Source organism: Lissotriton vulgaris, chromosome 2_1 (assembly GCF_964263255.1).
Source record: "Lissotriton vulgaris chromosome 2_1, aLisVul1.2, whole genome shotgun sequence".
Taxonomy (NCBI): domain Eukaryota; kingdom Metazoa; phylum Chordata; class Amphibia; order Caudata; family Salamandridae; genus Lissotriton; species Lissotriton vulgaris.
Window position 1 is genome coordinate 1,866,631,606 of NC_141687.1, and position 15,886 is coordinate 1,866,647,491.

A 15,886-nucleotide genomic window follows, 5' to 3' on the forward strand; every position below is an offset into this window, starting at 1 on the left:
TACCATCAACTACTCAACTAATTGGTCGATCGACCAAATAGAGGAAGAGTTGATTTCAAGATTAGCTATAAGACAGATGTCCCGAAAGGATCAATAAGAGAACATTTGATGTAAAGGAAACAAATTGACACCGGCGCCTCAGGGATTCTAGATGAATGTGTATGGGCCATTCTATTATGTTGATGAGTATTGATCCCTGATCAATTATTGGTATTGGCGCTGGATCACCATGATGTATGAAAAGTAGGCCAATCATTTTTGTTAGTCTTTTGTATTGACTAAGTAGAAGCTTACCTCACGTGACTGACTATTATCTCTAGGTAGAGAAGACTGTTTTAAGAGAGAAGCTGTTTAGTATAAAGAGTAAGAGGGGTACTTGGTATGCAGAATTAGAGGTTGTTTGGTACCGGTTAAAGAAATTGTATTGTATCTGGTGCTGGAGTACAGGACGTGTGGTAGTGTTTGAGGTGAATGAGCCTTTGGCATCCAGAGGAGCAAGTTCTCTTTTGCGAATAACAGCTGGTTATATACAAAGACTGAGGTGTTTGCCTGCCCAGGATGTAGGCAGTTTGGTATCACGGTTTATATTCAGCCAGTTTTTCTGCCTCAAACTATACACAATATCTTAAGGGTATATTAAACTGATAAAAACTAAGTGCAGGTGTGGAAAAATACTCTTTAGTTAAGGAAAGATATGCATTTCATGATTATAATGTTGATATTCATCCACGTCTTATAATTAGTCTAGATTTGCTTTAGCCTTTCATTCAACTATATGATAAATGCTTATGCTTCATGGAGAAACAAGACAGGCAGCCTGGTTGTCTTACAGAACCTCTTCTGTGGGCAGACACCATGGAGTTTGAAAAGAGTTCAGACTTTGTTTGGATGATAGTGGAGCAATCCGTTTTTGCATAGGACCCACGACCTTTTTCTTGCAATTAGGTGTTGGGTTGAATATGCAATTAGTTATCTGAGAGCCTAATATCGGTACAGCATAGAAGCAGCTCTCCGACCAACAAGAGTTTGCTTTTCTGCAGAAAGCTATCCGTGCCACGTCACAAGTACACCCGACTAAACCATATACTCAAGTAAACAGGAAGAGAGCTGCCACAGCTACAAAATGACAGGCACCCATTGCACCTCTGTTGGCTAGCTGAAGAGAACTCGAGTTTTTTTTCTCACAGTTTATGGTCTCGATACCAGGTAACACAATTTAGAGTCCGTAGAGCGGGAAGAAGCCACTTGGGGGCTAATGCACTGTACAGAAAAAACAATTCTCCACAGAAGTGGCATAATACAAAATGGCGATCTCCCAGCTAGATCACACATACATTCATTGGCTTAGATTGAGCTGAATATGAACCCCCCCCCCCCCCCAACACCCCTCCTTCCAGGGGTTTCTCCTCCAACGCTCCAACTCATCCACGTCGCAGGGGCTGCAGGGACCTGTGTTACGCAGCTGTTCCACAGTATGTTATTACTGAGCTAACACGTGTGCAGATCAACTGTTCTAAGCAGAGAAACACCTGCTTTAGGTGTTCAACGAATTCATATGCAAAGGGTAAGCATTCTCAGCAGTAAATATTCACAATGGTTCACTTTCTGAAGAATTATCTACGAGTTTCCAAAATGTCGTTTTACAATTATGTGCAAAATACTGGACACAGTGCATCTTTTTGACTATTTTACTTTTAGTTAAAAAAATATATATTTGAACCCCTTTACAGATAATTTGAAAACTAAAACGAGTAATAAAGACAGGCTAGAAACAGTGTGTTACTGAGCATGATGATGACATATCTACAGAGGTATATGTGTGGCTCAGCAGGACATTGCCATGCCTATAGGGTACACAGTGCGTTACTGTGCACGATGCAATGCGTATAGAGGTATAGAGTGTGCAACTGAGCAGAAAATTGCTACGCCTATAGAGGTACAGAGTGTGCTACTGAGCAGAACGATGCTAAGCCTTTGGAGGGTATAGAGTGTATTACTGAGGGGGAATATGCCATACCTAAAGAGGTATAGAGTGTGTAACTGCTCAAGAAGATACCTTACCTATCAAGGTATAGAGTATTTTAATGAGTAGGAAGATGCCAAACCTAAACAGGTATGTGGTGCCTTACTGAGCAGGAAGATGCCATACCCAGAGAGGTATTGAAGGTATTATTGAGCAGGAAGATGCCATACCTAGAGGTATAGAGTGTTTTACTGAGCAGGAAGACGCCAAACCTAAAGAGGTACAGAGTGTTTTACTGAGCAGGAAGATGCCATACCTAAAGAGGTATAGAGAGTTTTACTGAGCAGGAGATGCCATACCTAAAGAGGTATAGAGTGTTTTACTGAGAAGAAAGATGCCATGACTAGGGAGGTATTGCGTGTTTTACTGAGCAGGAAGATGGCATACCTATGGAGGTATAGAGTGTTTTACTGAGCAGGAAGATGCCATACCTAAAGAGGTATAGAGTGTTTTACTGAGAAGAAAGATGCCATGACTAGGGAGGTGTTGCGTGTTTAACTGAGCAGGAAGATGCCATACCTATGGAGGTATAGAGTGTTTTACTGAGCAGGAAGATGCCATACCTAAAGAGGTATAGAGTGTTTTACTGAGCAGGAAGATGCCATGACTAGGGAGGTATTGCATGTTTTACTGAGCAGGAAGATGCCATATCTAAAGAGGTATAGAGTGTTTTACTGAGCAGGAAGATGCCATGACTAGGGAGGTACATAGTGTTTTACTGAGCAGGAAGATGACATACCTATTGAGGTATAGAGTGTTTTACTGAGCAGGAAAATGCCATACATAAAGAGGTATAGAGTATTTTACTGAGGAGATAGATGGCATACCTATGGAGGTACAGAGTGTTTAACTGAGCAGGAAGATGCCATACCTATGGAGGTATAGAGTGTTTTACTGAGCAGGAAGATGGCATACCTAAAGAGGTATAGTGTGTTTGACTGAGCAGGAAGATAGCATACCTATGGAGGTGTCAACAGAGCTCCGGCACTTTTTGATCAGGAATCTCTTCACTGCCACTGGCTTCCCTTGGTAACGTGCTCGATAGATAACTGTGCCGCTCCCGCCCTGGCCAAGTATATTGTTCTCACTTTCATGGTATTCCAGGTCTTTGATTTCCAAAAACAGCCTGCAACGAAACAAACCAAGGCTCAGCAAATCTCCACATATAACTCAGGACATTTTTTCTGACCCCTGTACAAGTCCCAAGGGTGGGCTCTGTTGTTCTGAATTATTTTTAGGAACATCCTGTGAAGCTTTCCATCACCACAGGACATGGGTAAAATGTTAATTTGGAATGTCTACATAGGTTGAATTACAATAGGTTGTGAAGTTTTGTCAGCTTGTACTACTGTTACTCCTTACGTCTGAGCAATAAAGGCACAACATTTTTCAACTCAGCTATCGATTAATGACGTAGCATTGCCGGACACCTGCAACTAATAGCTGAACCTTTTAAGATCACTAATGGGAGAGACCAGGTGTGCCCGGTCATATTTATTATATTGCAGTGCTTTGTACCATTTATACACAAGTACAATATTTGAACAGGATCCACCAAAAAAGCAATTTAAAAACAAAGGTTACTAACTCCTTTCCCATCCGCCCTGACACGGGCAGATTTACTTGCAGAAGGGTTGCAGAAGTCTATCGAGGAACATCTTTCGTGGCTGAGCTCTGAAACCTGCTAAAGGAATCACTATTTTTATTTTGTGTATTTTATATAGCGCGCAGCTACCCCAACGGGGTGTCGCTGCGCTTCTGAGTGAAAGCAGAGTGATAGTCCTGGGGGGGGGTTAACAAAAGAGAAAAGTTTTTAGTGCCTTACGGAAGGGTAATTCTTCCTGGATCATCCTAATTGCGATCGGGAGTTTGTTCTAGAGAGTTGTGGCACAGATCTGGAAGGTTTTACCTCCAGAACGTGCTTTCCTGAATCTTGGTATGGAAAGCAGATGTTGGGAGTTGGAACGGAGGTTCCGAGAGTTACAGTAAGGACGAATACTAACAGAGAGGTAGGCCGATCCCCTATCCCTAGTTGCTCGATGGCTAAGGTCATGGCTTTGAATGCAGCTCTTTGATGGATTGGTAGCCAATGTAATGCTCTGCGATGTGGCGAAATATGGGTGCGTAGGGAAACCCCGCAGACCAGCCGAACAGCCGCATTCAGGACTGTCTGGAGCCGATGTAGGAGGCCCGCGGGCAACCCTAAATACAGGCCGTTCGCATAGTCCAGGTGAGATGTAATCAATGCCTGGACTATTGTTTTCCTGGTGTCACTAGGGAGATAGGTGATGAATTTCCTAATCATCCTGATCTTGGAAAAACAAGCGGCTGAAACGGTCTGTATTTGGTTGCTAAAAGAAAGATTTGAGTCCCACTTGACCCCGAGATTTTTTACAGAGTCCTTAGGGACAGGGGGAAGGCTGAGTTCCTGTGGCCACCAGAGAGTTGCATCAAGAGGGGAGGGTTGATGGAAAAAGAGAACCTCCGTTTTCGCGCATTCATGGCAGTTATGGTCCATCCATTTTGAAATGTCCCGCAGACAATCCTTCAGAGGATCAAAAGTAGTCTGCGGGGCACTCTCATAGGAGAAAAGCAGCTGAATATCATCTGCATAGGAAGTAGCTATGATGCCCGACCTAGCAATGAGTTCAGCCAGAGGAGTAAAATAGACATTGAACAATAGTGGGCTCAAAGCCGAGCCTTGAGGGACACCCCATTTCAGGACACTGTTTTCGAATTGAGGTGGAAATATTTCTATAAGGGCCTCATGTGAAGACCATTTTATGAAAATAAATCTATGCTATAACTTTCAACTGGACCACAGACGCCACCTAAAAATATGCTGAACAACACTGATGATGGTGTGCACTACGATGACTCCATCCCACGTGATCATGGACACAGTTTCCAGTCCTGAAATGTAACCTACAAACCAGTGCTTACAGGTGTGTTAGTCTAATTAGTTAATTGTAGGCAAGTCAAGACCACAACAACATAACTTAATGTGTATTTGTAAAGCACACGTTCACCCAAGGGTATCTTGTAGCTGAATAACAGATGTTTATTGTTACCCAGCCTAATGGTACTCATTTTATCGACCTCAGAAGGATGAAAGGCTGAGTGAACCTGCCGGGATTTGAACTGGTGACCGTAAGGTAGAATACAGGCCCCTACAGTGGCTGCATTAGTCCACTAAGTCATCAGACCTGGGTGAAATATAGTTTGTCACATAAAAGGCCACGAATAGAAATATAGTCTGTGATGACATGAAGCGAGGTGGTCACTCTAGTGTGTACTGTACATCCACCAACAGAAACACTACTAAAATACAGGTGCTTGAGGAGTTTATTTAGTGACTAAATACATACACTAGCTAGCCGGCAGATCAACCACTAAAATGCCTCTCATGGGATTCATACCCTGAATATTAAACTCACTGCCAGTAGTGTGATTATCCACACTGAATACACTTCTAAAAATGCCTTGGATTTGGGGTAGTGCAAATCCGAGACAGTCACACTTGGCTAAAACAGAGGCTAGTCACGCTCCAACTCTAAATAAATAAGGACTCTTTCAGCATATGCCCTGCTAAAAGATAGTGTCTTAAAAGAACTACTATAATTAATGCAAAATAGTCTTTTGAAGTGCATCTACTCAACGGAATCATGCCAGAAAAGGAGACAGCCTAGGGATAATATATATAGTAAGTAACTTTACCACAAGCCCCCACCCTATACCTCAATGTTTAGAAGATTGATATGCAACAATAAGCAATTTCTCCAGGGCAATTGTAGATGCCCCAAAGTAAAACAAAGTCAAAATGTTTTACCATTGTCTCATTATTATATTTTACAAACATCAATTTGTTGGTTAATCTTAGCATCATATCGTAAAACAAGAGCCCTAATTTTCCTTCCCAAACCACAAAATATCTAGCAACCAAACGATAAAATTAACACAAAAACAAGAGGTTAATAAATGTATACAATACAAAGAGATTATCCTTCCACTGGGACTTGCTTTATTGTCCATACACCTCTCCTCTCACATTCGCTAACATTCGACACAAGCTTCATGAACTGCCCAAGAAAGGCCTGAAAGTGTATAAGGCCGGGAGTAACCGCGCTGCAGACACAACAACTCTAATCCTCGTTTGATCAAAGTACAAAGATGACGACGCTTCAACCACATCAGAAAGACCAGTAGAGGCCTGCGCGATGTTTCAGGTGTACACCTCAAAGCTCTCCTCCACAGACAAGCAATCGAGAAACACCACAGCTTCCTCTGCTGAACGGCAGGCGGGAGTACCCTGGGGACAAGCATTACAGGAAGCTAGAACAAATATTTCCTGCCAGGGAACTGGCTGATGCTTTGCTGCTCAACCTCATTTAAAGTTTGAAGGTGTATGGTTTCCAGGCCGATCTTTCCTTTCACTTGTTTAACATTAAACATGTATAGAATTAGTCGCTCGGTAAGGTTTAAGTTCACAGACTATCACCTCCAACCAATATTGGGTCGTACAGCTACCTTCTAAAGTACCTGGAAACTGCTCCCTCCAGAGCTGCGACTGCATCACTGCAAATCTACTGCAGGGAGACAATGTAAATGCAAATCTGTTGATGTTTCCAGCTGATTGTAACCTAATATTATAATCTTAGTAATGGGAAATAAATCTCCAAATGCTTCCTACATCAGATTAAAAGTGATCTACCTCCTTCTTGCTGATATGACAATGTGTACTGAGCAATGCAAGGCACACTGCAGGAATCAGCTAATTTCTAAAGTTATAACCTCTTCCAAGGTGACTTTAATGTTCCATTAGTGATTCAAATGCCACAACTGTCCTATTATTTACGTCTTTATTACTGGACAACACGCTTATCCAACAATGCTGTAAACCTACTCAAACTAAAGGCTCCATTCTTGAGGTAATCATCTTTAAAAGAGACTATCGAGGTCATTTAGACCCTGGGGGTCAGCACACCAGGTAAACAGAGGTTCTGGCTTTCATTTTCCTGGTGGAAGACCCTCTGCAATATACTGACAGGAACTCACTGCCTTCACACCAACCACCGGTGCAGCGATGGCTCTGAAGATGGAGCATTTTGCCAAGTGGGTGTCATGTTGCTTTGGCCTCACTCTGCAAAGAATTTTGATTTTCAAAAACAAACTAGCAAATCAAAAGTATGTTTTTGAAAAACAAAAAACAAATGTCCCTCACACACAGAGTTATGTTCCTGTGCAACAGGGTTCATTGTTTGATTTCTCTGCCTGGGACTGCCACACTGGGCAGTGAGATCTATTGATGGTCGTCATGCCCTAAACAGGGTGGGACAACATTCACTATGATCTGGTGGCCCAATGGAATATATTGGCGTATTTCCAGAAACTTGCGAAATAGATTTGCAAGATTGTCACATAGAATGTCCAACTTTAATTCTGTAGATAACAAACCTCTGATGGCTCCTTCAAGATGGTGCTAACTGTGGATGCAATTCGCATTGTGTAGACTTGAAGCATGGCTTTACTTTATGATGATAGCCTGTACATGCAATAGTTAGGAATGGGCGGGGAGGCACAACATCCATATCAGAATACAATTCACTATGTGATTTTGATCTTACACAGTTGCTGGATGGCACATTGGCTGGGTGAAATAACAGATTATTTCTTATGGCAGAAGAAGTTGTTCTGTAAAGGGTCTACTCCGTGTTCATGGTTAGAATGTTGAATTGTTATTTATTTATTGTTTTTCTAGAGCACAAACAAGGCCTAAAGTTGTTAGAGCACTTTATAGCCTGAAAATCAGACTTTCAAATGCACAGTTAAATTAGCAATCCTAGTAAAAACATTAATAATTACATATGTGTAATAAGACAAAAACAAAGCCGAACATATGAAGGTTTACTATTTAAAGATAGGAAATAAGATAAGGGAATTGTAAAGGCAGGTTTTTAAAGGAAATGAGAGGTAAGGTGGATGTCAAGGCGTGTTGCAAGTGAGAGCAATAGGCTCATGCTTTAGAAAGCCGAGATTGGAGAAAATGGTGAAGAAGGGGGCAGGGAAGGGGGGCGGGTTTAGAAGTTTAGGGTAAAATAGCACAGAAAGAGGAATGAAGGGAAAACAAGTATAATGGAATTGTTGAGAGCAGGAAGGCAGAAGTGGCAAAATAGAAATGGGTGGAATAAAAGACTAAGCAATCCCGATAAGTAACAAAGTGGGGTAGTCCGTGTTAGAAAAAGATCATTAGTCATAACCAGTTTGGAAACGCTTTTCAGAAATAAAATCTGTTTTTAACATAATGTCTACAGGAATGGTTCAGAGACTCGCAACCACTGCAGCCAACACCACACCCCAGTAGTCCCTTCTTAACTGGACCCCCTCACTGCCGACAACACCCTCAAGATCATGAAGAACATCCACTCCGGGAGCATCCTCAGAACGCTGACCGCACCACATCTTCAACAGAGCCAGCACCTCCATCATCCCCAAACTTTTCCACACCATCAACAGCTCCATCTTCTTTGCCACCTTCCTGGAAGACTGGAAACACGCAGTGATCAACCCCTTGCTGATGAAACCCTCTGCAGACACGACGGAACTCAAGAACTTCAGACCATATTCTCTGCTCCCCTTCCCAGCAAGTGTAATCAAGAATGCCATAAACGCCCAGCTTGCTGAGTTCATTGAAGGAAACCACATTCTGGACCTCTATCAATCTGGCTCTCCCCACAGACGGCGTCCACACGCTCCTTGACCGAGGCAAAACTGCAGCCCTCATCCTCCTGTATCTCTCCGCTGCCTTCAATACCATCTCCCATTGCACCCTAAGCACAAGACTCCATGACGCCAGCGTCTGTGACAGAGCCCTCAAATGTATACACTCCTTTCTCACAAGCTGAACACAGAGTCCAGACTTCCACCATTGCACTGAACCCACAGAAACCAGCTGTGGAGTGCCTTAGGGCTCCTCCCTGAGCACCACTCTCTTCAACATCTACATGGCCCTGCTCACAGCCATCGTCAGGAACCACGGACTCAACATCATCTCCTACGCTGATGACACCCAGCTGATTCTCTTCCACACCAACGCACCCACAGTCGCCAAGAACAACCTCCATGGAGGGATGAAGGCTGTCGTCACCTGGATGAATGACAGCTGCTTCAAGCTCAACTCAAGAGAATACCGAAGTACTCATCCTGGGTTCTATCCCCTCCACCTGAGAGGACTCCTGGTAGCCTCTAGCACTTTGCCCCAGCCACACACACACCCACAGACCACGCACAAAACCTCTGCATCATCCTGGACTCCTCGCTCATTATGAACCACCAGATCAACGCCATCTCATCATCTTGCTTCAACATGCTACGCCTGCTCCAAAAGATCTTTAAGTGGCACTCGGCGTCGGCACAACCCAGAAACTCCTGAAGAACATGCAGAACATCCAGACATTCAGAACATCTCTGCCAGACCCATCCTCAACATCCCCCGCCAAAGCCACATCACCGGCCACCTGGAAAACCTCCAATGGCTCAAGTCAACAAAAAATTACCTTCAAGCTCCTCACACATGCCATAAAAAGCCCTTCATGATGTGGGACCTGCAAACCTCAACCACCACCTCTCATTCCACGCACCCACCAGTGACCTCAGCTTCACCCAACTGGCCCTCATATCCACAGGACCAGGGCTAGAGGAAGATCCTCTCCTACCACGCAGCAAAGAGCTGGAACACCCTGCCTCACCACCTCAGGCAGTCACCATCACTGCTTCAATGCAGGTAGGGCCTCAAGACCTGTCTCTTTGACTGAACCACAGTGCCTTCGACGGATCAGCAGTCCCCCACCACCACCATTACTCTCCCCTAGCACCTTGAGACACAAACGTGTGAGTAGCAGCGCTCTACACGACATCTGATTGATTAAGAGTGATGAGGAAAGCAGTGGATGAGTGTTGCAAATTATGATGCCAAAGCCAGAAAGGATTGGGCCAAGCTGTGCTGATTTTTGATTGAACCCTACTCTACTCAAAATCTACATCGCCCATCTGGCTTTTCTCATTCAGCTCTTTCGCTTCAATCTCCAGTCCTAAGAGACTTGAATACAATTAATTGTCTCAGTCAGTTAGTACATCACCTAAAAACAAGAACTATTCCTTTCTTGCATGATTGTTGATGCCAGTCAGATGCAACCCAACTGCCTCAAGCTAAATGGAAACAAAATACAACTTCATACCCTGGGCACCCAAACCTCTATCTGGTTGATGGACTGGACTGGTGCCCCCTGAGCTTGGCCTTACACCTAATTCTGCTACATCCGTCAAACATTTGGACTTTGTATTTGACTCAACTCTCTTTCCTAGCCAAATCACACAGATTACTGCAGCCTGCTTCTTCTACCTGCATATGCTTTCCAAAATCATCCCTCTGCTTCCTGTCCCTTACAGGAAATCTGTTGTGGTGGCCACTATACTATCTTGGTTTGTGTAAAACAACTCTCTGTAACCCAGTTATATATCTCATTGTCTTCAAACTGTGCAGAAGTTTGCTGCCAGACTCATACCGAATTGTCCTTTTTGAGCTCCTATTGTAAATCATCTTCACTCTTTCCACTGGCTAACAATAACCAGATGCTCCATCTTTAAAGCTCTTTGTATTTGCCATCAAGCTATCCACAACTTGTCCCCCATGAACGTCAGATACAGGTTCCAAACCTACATGCAATCCACTGTAGAGCGCTTAAATATCTTCCAGTCTTCTGGACCTTTTTGGATCTGGCAAACATTTGAACTCCCTTCATCAGAAGGTCTGTAAAGTAGATAACATCTCATCTTTTAGGAAAGGGTTTTATTTTGGCTGTCTCCACTTGCTTAGTCTTTCCTCACTCTTCTTGACATCGGCTCCCTTCTTAGGAACCCCCTAGGGGAAACAGCAATTTACAAATCCATATGCATTCATTTCATTCATCTACTCATGAATTCATTCATTCAGTGACCTTAGAGAAGAGTAGACCACAGACCGACCAGTCAAAAGGTTTTGAGCTCTATAGTATTCATTTGGACGTTTAGGCCAATTTTTAGGGAGTCTAGCAAGATACTTTATGTAAGAGATAAATTAACTAGATTGTCTCAATATGAAAGAAGTTGGTAGCAGAGGTCTTTAGTGCTGAAACGGGGTCTGTGGAATTGTTTGAGGGGTTTCTTGACTTATGCTTTTTTAAAGTTTATCTGGAAGATTTCTTTGAAGTTCCACCATATGTTCCAAGATTTGTTGTTGGTAGTGCAATTTTAAAGTGAATCAGGCAATACAGGGAAAGGAAGTTCAGGGGAGAAGTTGTAGCCTTACGTCTAGAGCGGTCAACCTATAAGCTGGGGAACGCGGTTCGAGTCTCAACAACGATACTCAACATCCTGTGATTCTGGGCAAATCACTTAATCTCCCCATGCCTAACAAAAATAAATTTGTCCATCTGTAACAAAACTGGTGATCATGTAAAGCGCTCTGATACCTTTGGGTCTAGGTTACGCTATATAAAACTCTTTAAAATAAATGGATATAACATTCTCAGAATTTAAGAAATTCTACACACTTTGCCTATTGATCTTTAAAGGTAATGGAAGGTAGTGATTTGTAGCTGACTTTACAAATACAAAGAAAAGCTGTGTTTGAAGTGATGGTTGGTGATATGTTATTTGAGGCTTTTGCATTAAGTATGTGTCTTACATACATCAAGTCTCTCTATGCTTATTAAGATTAGTGAAGGGGTGAATATCTCCATGTTGTACTTCAGAAACTGTCACAAATCCCCACCCGATGACATCAAAGTAGAACCCTCAGTACATCACAGAGAAGCGTCAACACAAGCTGGTTGGCATAGCCCTATAACAATATAACACATCTCCCCATCTTACATCAAAACAACAACACACAGTGATGTAACAAAACAAAATTGAAACATAAATTACTTTCCCCCGCCTCCCTCAAAACACGAGATGAGTCCCTCAACCCATCTCCCTCCCTTCCATCAATAACTTCCCCATCAGACCCCGAAATACCATCCAAATTCAAATTTCGCTCAGTTTGTCTGTTTGAAAATTCTGCATCATTCATCAACATCCATGGTGATGATACTGCATAGTCAGTTAATTGTTCTGAATTGCCCTCCAAATTTCCATTTTGCTTCTGATACAATGCAACACGTCTCAAATTCCATGCTTGTCCATTCATCAACTTAACCCAATTTTCACCAACAGCCTTCACTTTAAACGGGCATCTGAATTTATTCAAAATATTTGTGTGAATACCGGGTTGACCTTGACCCAATCACCCACATTTATAAAATGCTTCGCATTTTTTCCCTTATTCTCACATTCATCCGAAACCGACTTCTCACACATCCATGATGGCAGCAACTTTGTACCAGCTTCCCTTTCACGCATCATTACAAGGACTCTCTCCCAAAATAGTGTTAGAAGTTGTCCTATATGCATACAACATTTCACTTACAGATCTAACTACCGACAACCCTGCACTATGTGCTAACCGCATCGTTCCCTTTACCATTCTATTTATTTGCTCAACCAATCCATTTCCTTGTGGATTGTACCATGAACAACAAGTGTGTTTAACACCTACAGAATCCAAGAAATTCTTCATTTCACAAGACGTCAACTGTGTGCCATTATCAGTAAGGAGTACTGATGGAAAACCTTCCCTCTTGAACACCTCATGCAATACACCAATAGTTGCACTTGTGGTAAAGCAACTCATAAATGCCACTTCAACCCACTTTGATTTTGCATCAACCAACACATATTTCTCATTTTCAGGTAAAAATGTAAACGGACCTACAAAATCTAAACACACCTTCTCCCAAACTCTCTCTGCCCGAGAAACATGTTGCTGCTCTTACGAAGTTCCTAATCCTACCCTCAATATTTTTTCAGATTCTTTACAAGCTTGACACTTCTCCACCCAATCTTTTACCTCTCGGTCCATATTTGGCCACCAATAATTCTACCTCAATCTCTTTAATGTCATAGTTTGCCCTAAATGTCCCTCGTGTGCTAAACTAATCAATCTCTGTGCAAAGCACAAGGCGGAACAAATTTGTCGTTACGCATGATGATTCCATCCACAGTTGCAGACATTCATCCACAACCTTCAGAAATGGTCTCACCCCTTCAGGAAAGTTACTCTCTCTCCGGATACTCCCATTCATCATACGCACAACCCCATTCAAAACAACATCCTCTTGCATATGCTTGTACCAAGTACTCCTTTCTCCGGCATTTGCAAACCCTTCCATGGCATCATCCACATTCGCCACCACTTCTTCAGTTTGTAAGTCCATCACTAATCCTTGTTTGTCTGGCAAACGTGACAAACAATCTGCAACCTTGTTTCTCCACCCGGTACATATTCAACCTTGCAATCAAACTCTTGCAATCTTACAGCAAGCCTAGCTAGTCTACCAGAGCAGTTCTTAATTCCCCCTGGACCCAGAACCTTTAATAACGGTTTATGATCCGTTCGCAATTTAAATGGACTTCCCCACAAATATACTCTAAAATAATTTGTGGACCAAACTGCCGCCAACGCCTCCCTCTCAATCACGTGCAATGAAAACAGGAGTGAAAACCCATCAACCTGGTTGGGATTGCGGTAGAGAGATATATTCAATAGACAATTACCCAACTGGTATTATTTGTAGACAATTATACAGGATATCTATACAGCATTATCCATAAAGGAACAAGGAGACTCAGTTTGATTTTCGTACGTGCTCAAGGCATCATTTATCTCAGCGTATCAAAATTGTATAGGGCAAATGAAATTACAGTTGATATCAGCACTGCAATTAATCAATAACAAGTGACAGCCCAAATTGTACAAGGTGCACGAGTGCAAAGGTGAGTGGCACTACGGCGACGCAAGTGACAGTGAGAGCAGCGTGGACGGCGCAAGGTGCAATGTGAATAAATATATACAGTGCGTAAAAACAGAGTGGTATTCAAACAATTTAGTTTTCAATTTACCAGTTTCTGAGAACCACTGAGTACAGGGCGCCTAAAATCTCACTGGGGAGTCGACGGAGTTTCGATGTAATTGTAATGGTGTGATGGATGTACTGCTGGATAGATCGCACCCTCCCCTGCATGGGACGGGCGTATGTAAACAGGCGAAGGCATTGTGTGAATGGGCGAAGGGATGGCGGCTATGTGACGTGTGGAGGATGAGGCACCCGACCCACGGGGAATACTCTTTCTACTCGCCAGTACACATGTTGCTAACACCAATTGACAGGATGTACTGCTCCAACACCATTGCAATGCAGGCGCTGACCACCACATATCTAGCGAAGACTTTCTCGGACCATAGTCCCTTAGAAGTGGTGATGGGGTGGGGCAGGGTGCCCACCCCGTTGCCAACAGGCGGTTATGGCGTCAGATGCTCAGTGTTCCGCACTGCCATGTCAGACACCATTCAGCAGCATTTTGCAGACAACAGTAACACAGCGTCTACCAGGCTGATAGAATGGGACGCTTTTAAAACAGTAATACGTGGGAAAGCCATTGGGGCGACGGTAGGGGCTAGACAAGAACTCCATAGGTCACTGATAGACAAGAGGAGAAGCTGAGTAAGTTGGAGCAGGAAGTTGTGATGAACGTGGACAAGCGAGCCCTCTTGCAGGAAGCTAGAATTAGACATGCCAAACTTTTGGAGTCCCTCCGAGTTGTAGACTGCCAAAGATACACTCAGATGTCCTCCACAGAGGCGGCAAGGCGGGACGTTACTGGCAAAATTACTGAGGGACAACACCCCCAATATGGTGATTAATGAGGTTGTTGATATCATGGGAGGCGTAGCGACCACTCAGGGAGAAATTAATCAGGCCTTCGGGCAATATTATGCTAGCCTCTATGGTGCGCCAAAGGAGGCGGTAGGTACGGACATAGATGAGTTTTTATCCATAGTTCAATGCCCCCAACTTACGATGCATGCTCGGAAAGACCTGTCGGGCCCAATCACGCAAACCGAAATTAGGGTTGACATTAAGGGCCTTCCCCGTGACAAAACCCCTGGGTTAGACAGCTTACCAGCTGAGTTTTATACCTTCTACGCGGATCTCCTTGTACCGCAGTTGGAGATCCTATATAAAGAAGCAATGAAGGAGGGATCATTGCCCCTCACTACAGTGCAGGCGCTGGTGGTGTCACTCCCGAAGCCGGGCAGGGACCCCACAGATATGGCTAGCTACCGGCCCCTATCATTGTTGGCGACAAAGTACAAGATACTTAGCAAAGTTCTGGCCAACAGAGTCCAGCCCATACTACACAAATTGATTCATATCGACCAGACGGGCTTTTTACAAGCACGCAGTACGTCCCTGAACACCAGAAGGCTACACCGCCTTCTTGCAGAGGCCCCGAATGGAGCGGACTTCGCTGGCTGTATCTCGTTAGATATGCGACAAGCGTTCGACTCGATTAGGTGGGACTATTTATGTAGGGCCCTAGCGAGTTTGACTGCCGGAGGAGTACATTGCCTGGATCCGACTTTTATATCAAGTTCCCACAGCTAGAGCAAGGACGGGAGGGCATATCTCGGCAGAATATAAGACATGTAGGGGCACAAGACAGGGGTGCCCGCTCTCGACGCTTATTTTTATATTAGCTCTTGAGCCCTTGGCATTAAAGTTAGGGCGGAACTGCTTGACATGGAGATCACAGTGGGTGCTACTACGCATTTGCTGTCGGCGTATGCCGATGATATCATTTTATATCTCCGCGACCCGGTGGACGCTATGGTCATGTTATTTGCCTCCTTTGAACGACTGTCCGGTCTCGCTATTAACATGATGA

At 43.6% G+C, this 15,886-nt stretch overlaps 1 protein-coding gene across 1 annotated transcript in view; it reads right to left on the reverse strand.

Moving 5' to 3' along the window:
* Positions 1–15,886, reverse strand: part of LRRK1 (leucine rich repeat kinase 1) — a 758,414-nt gene that overhangs the window by 125,414 nt on the left and 617,114 nt on the right. Inside the window, exon 25 of the mRNA XM_086958057.1 lies at positions 2,983–3,149. Coding sequence (XP_086814183.1) covers positions 2,983–3,149 — 167 coding nt within the window. The remainder of the gene's footprint in view (positions 1–2,982; positions 3,150–15,886) is intronic.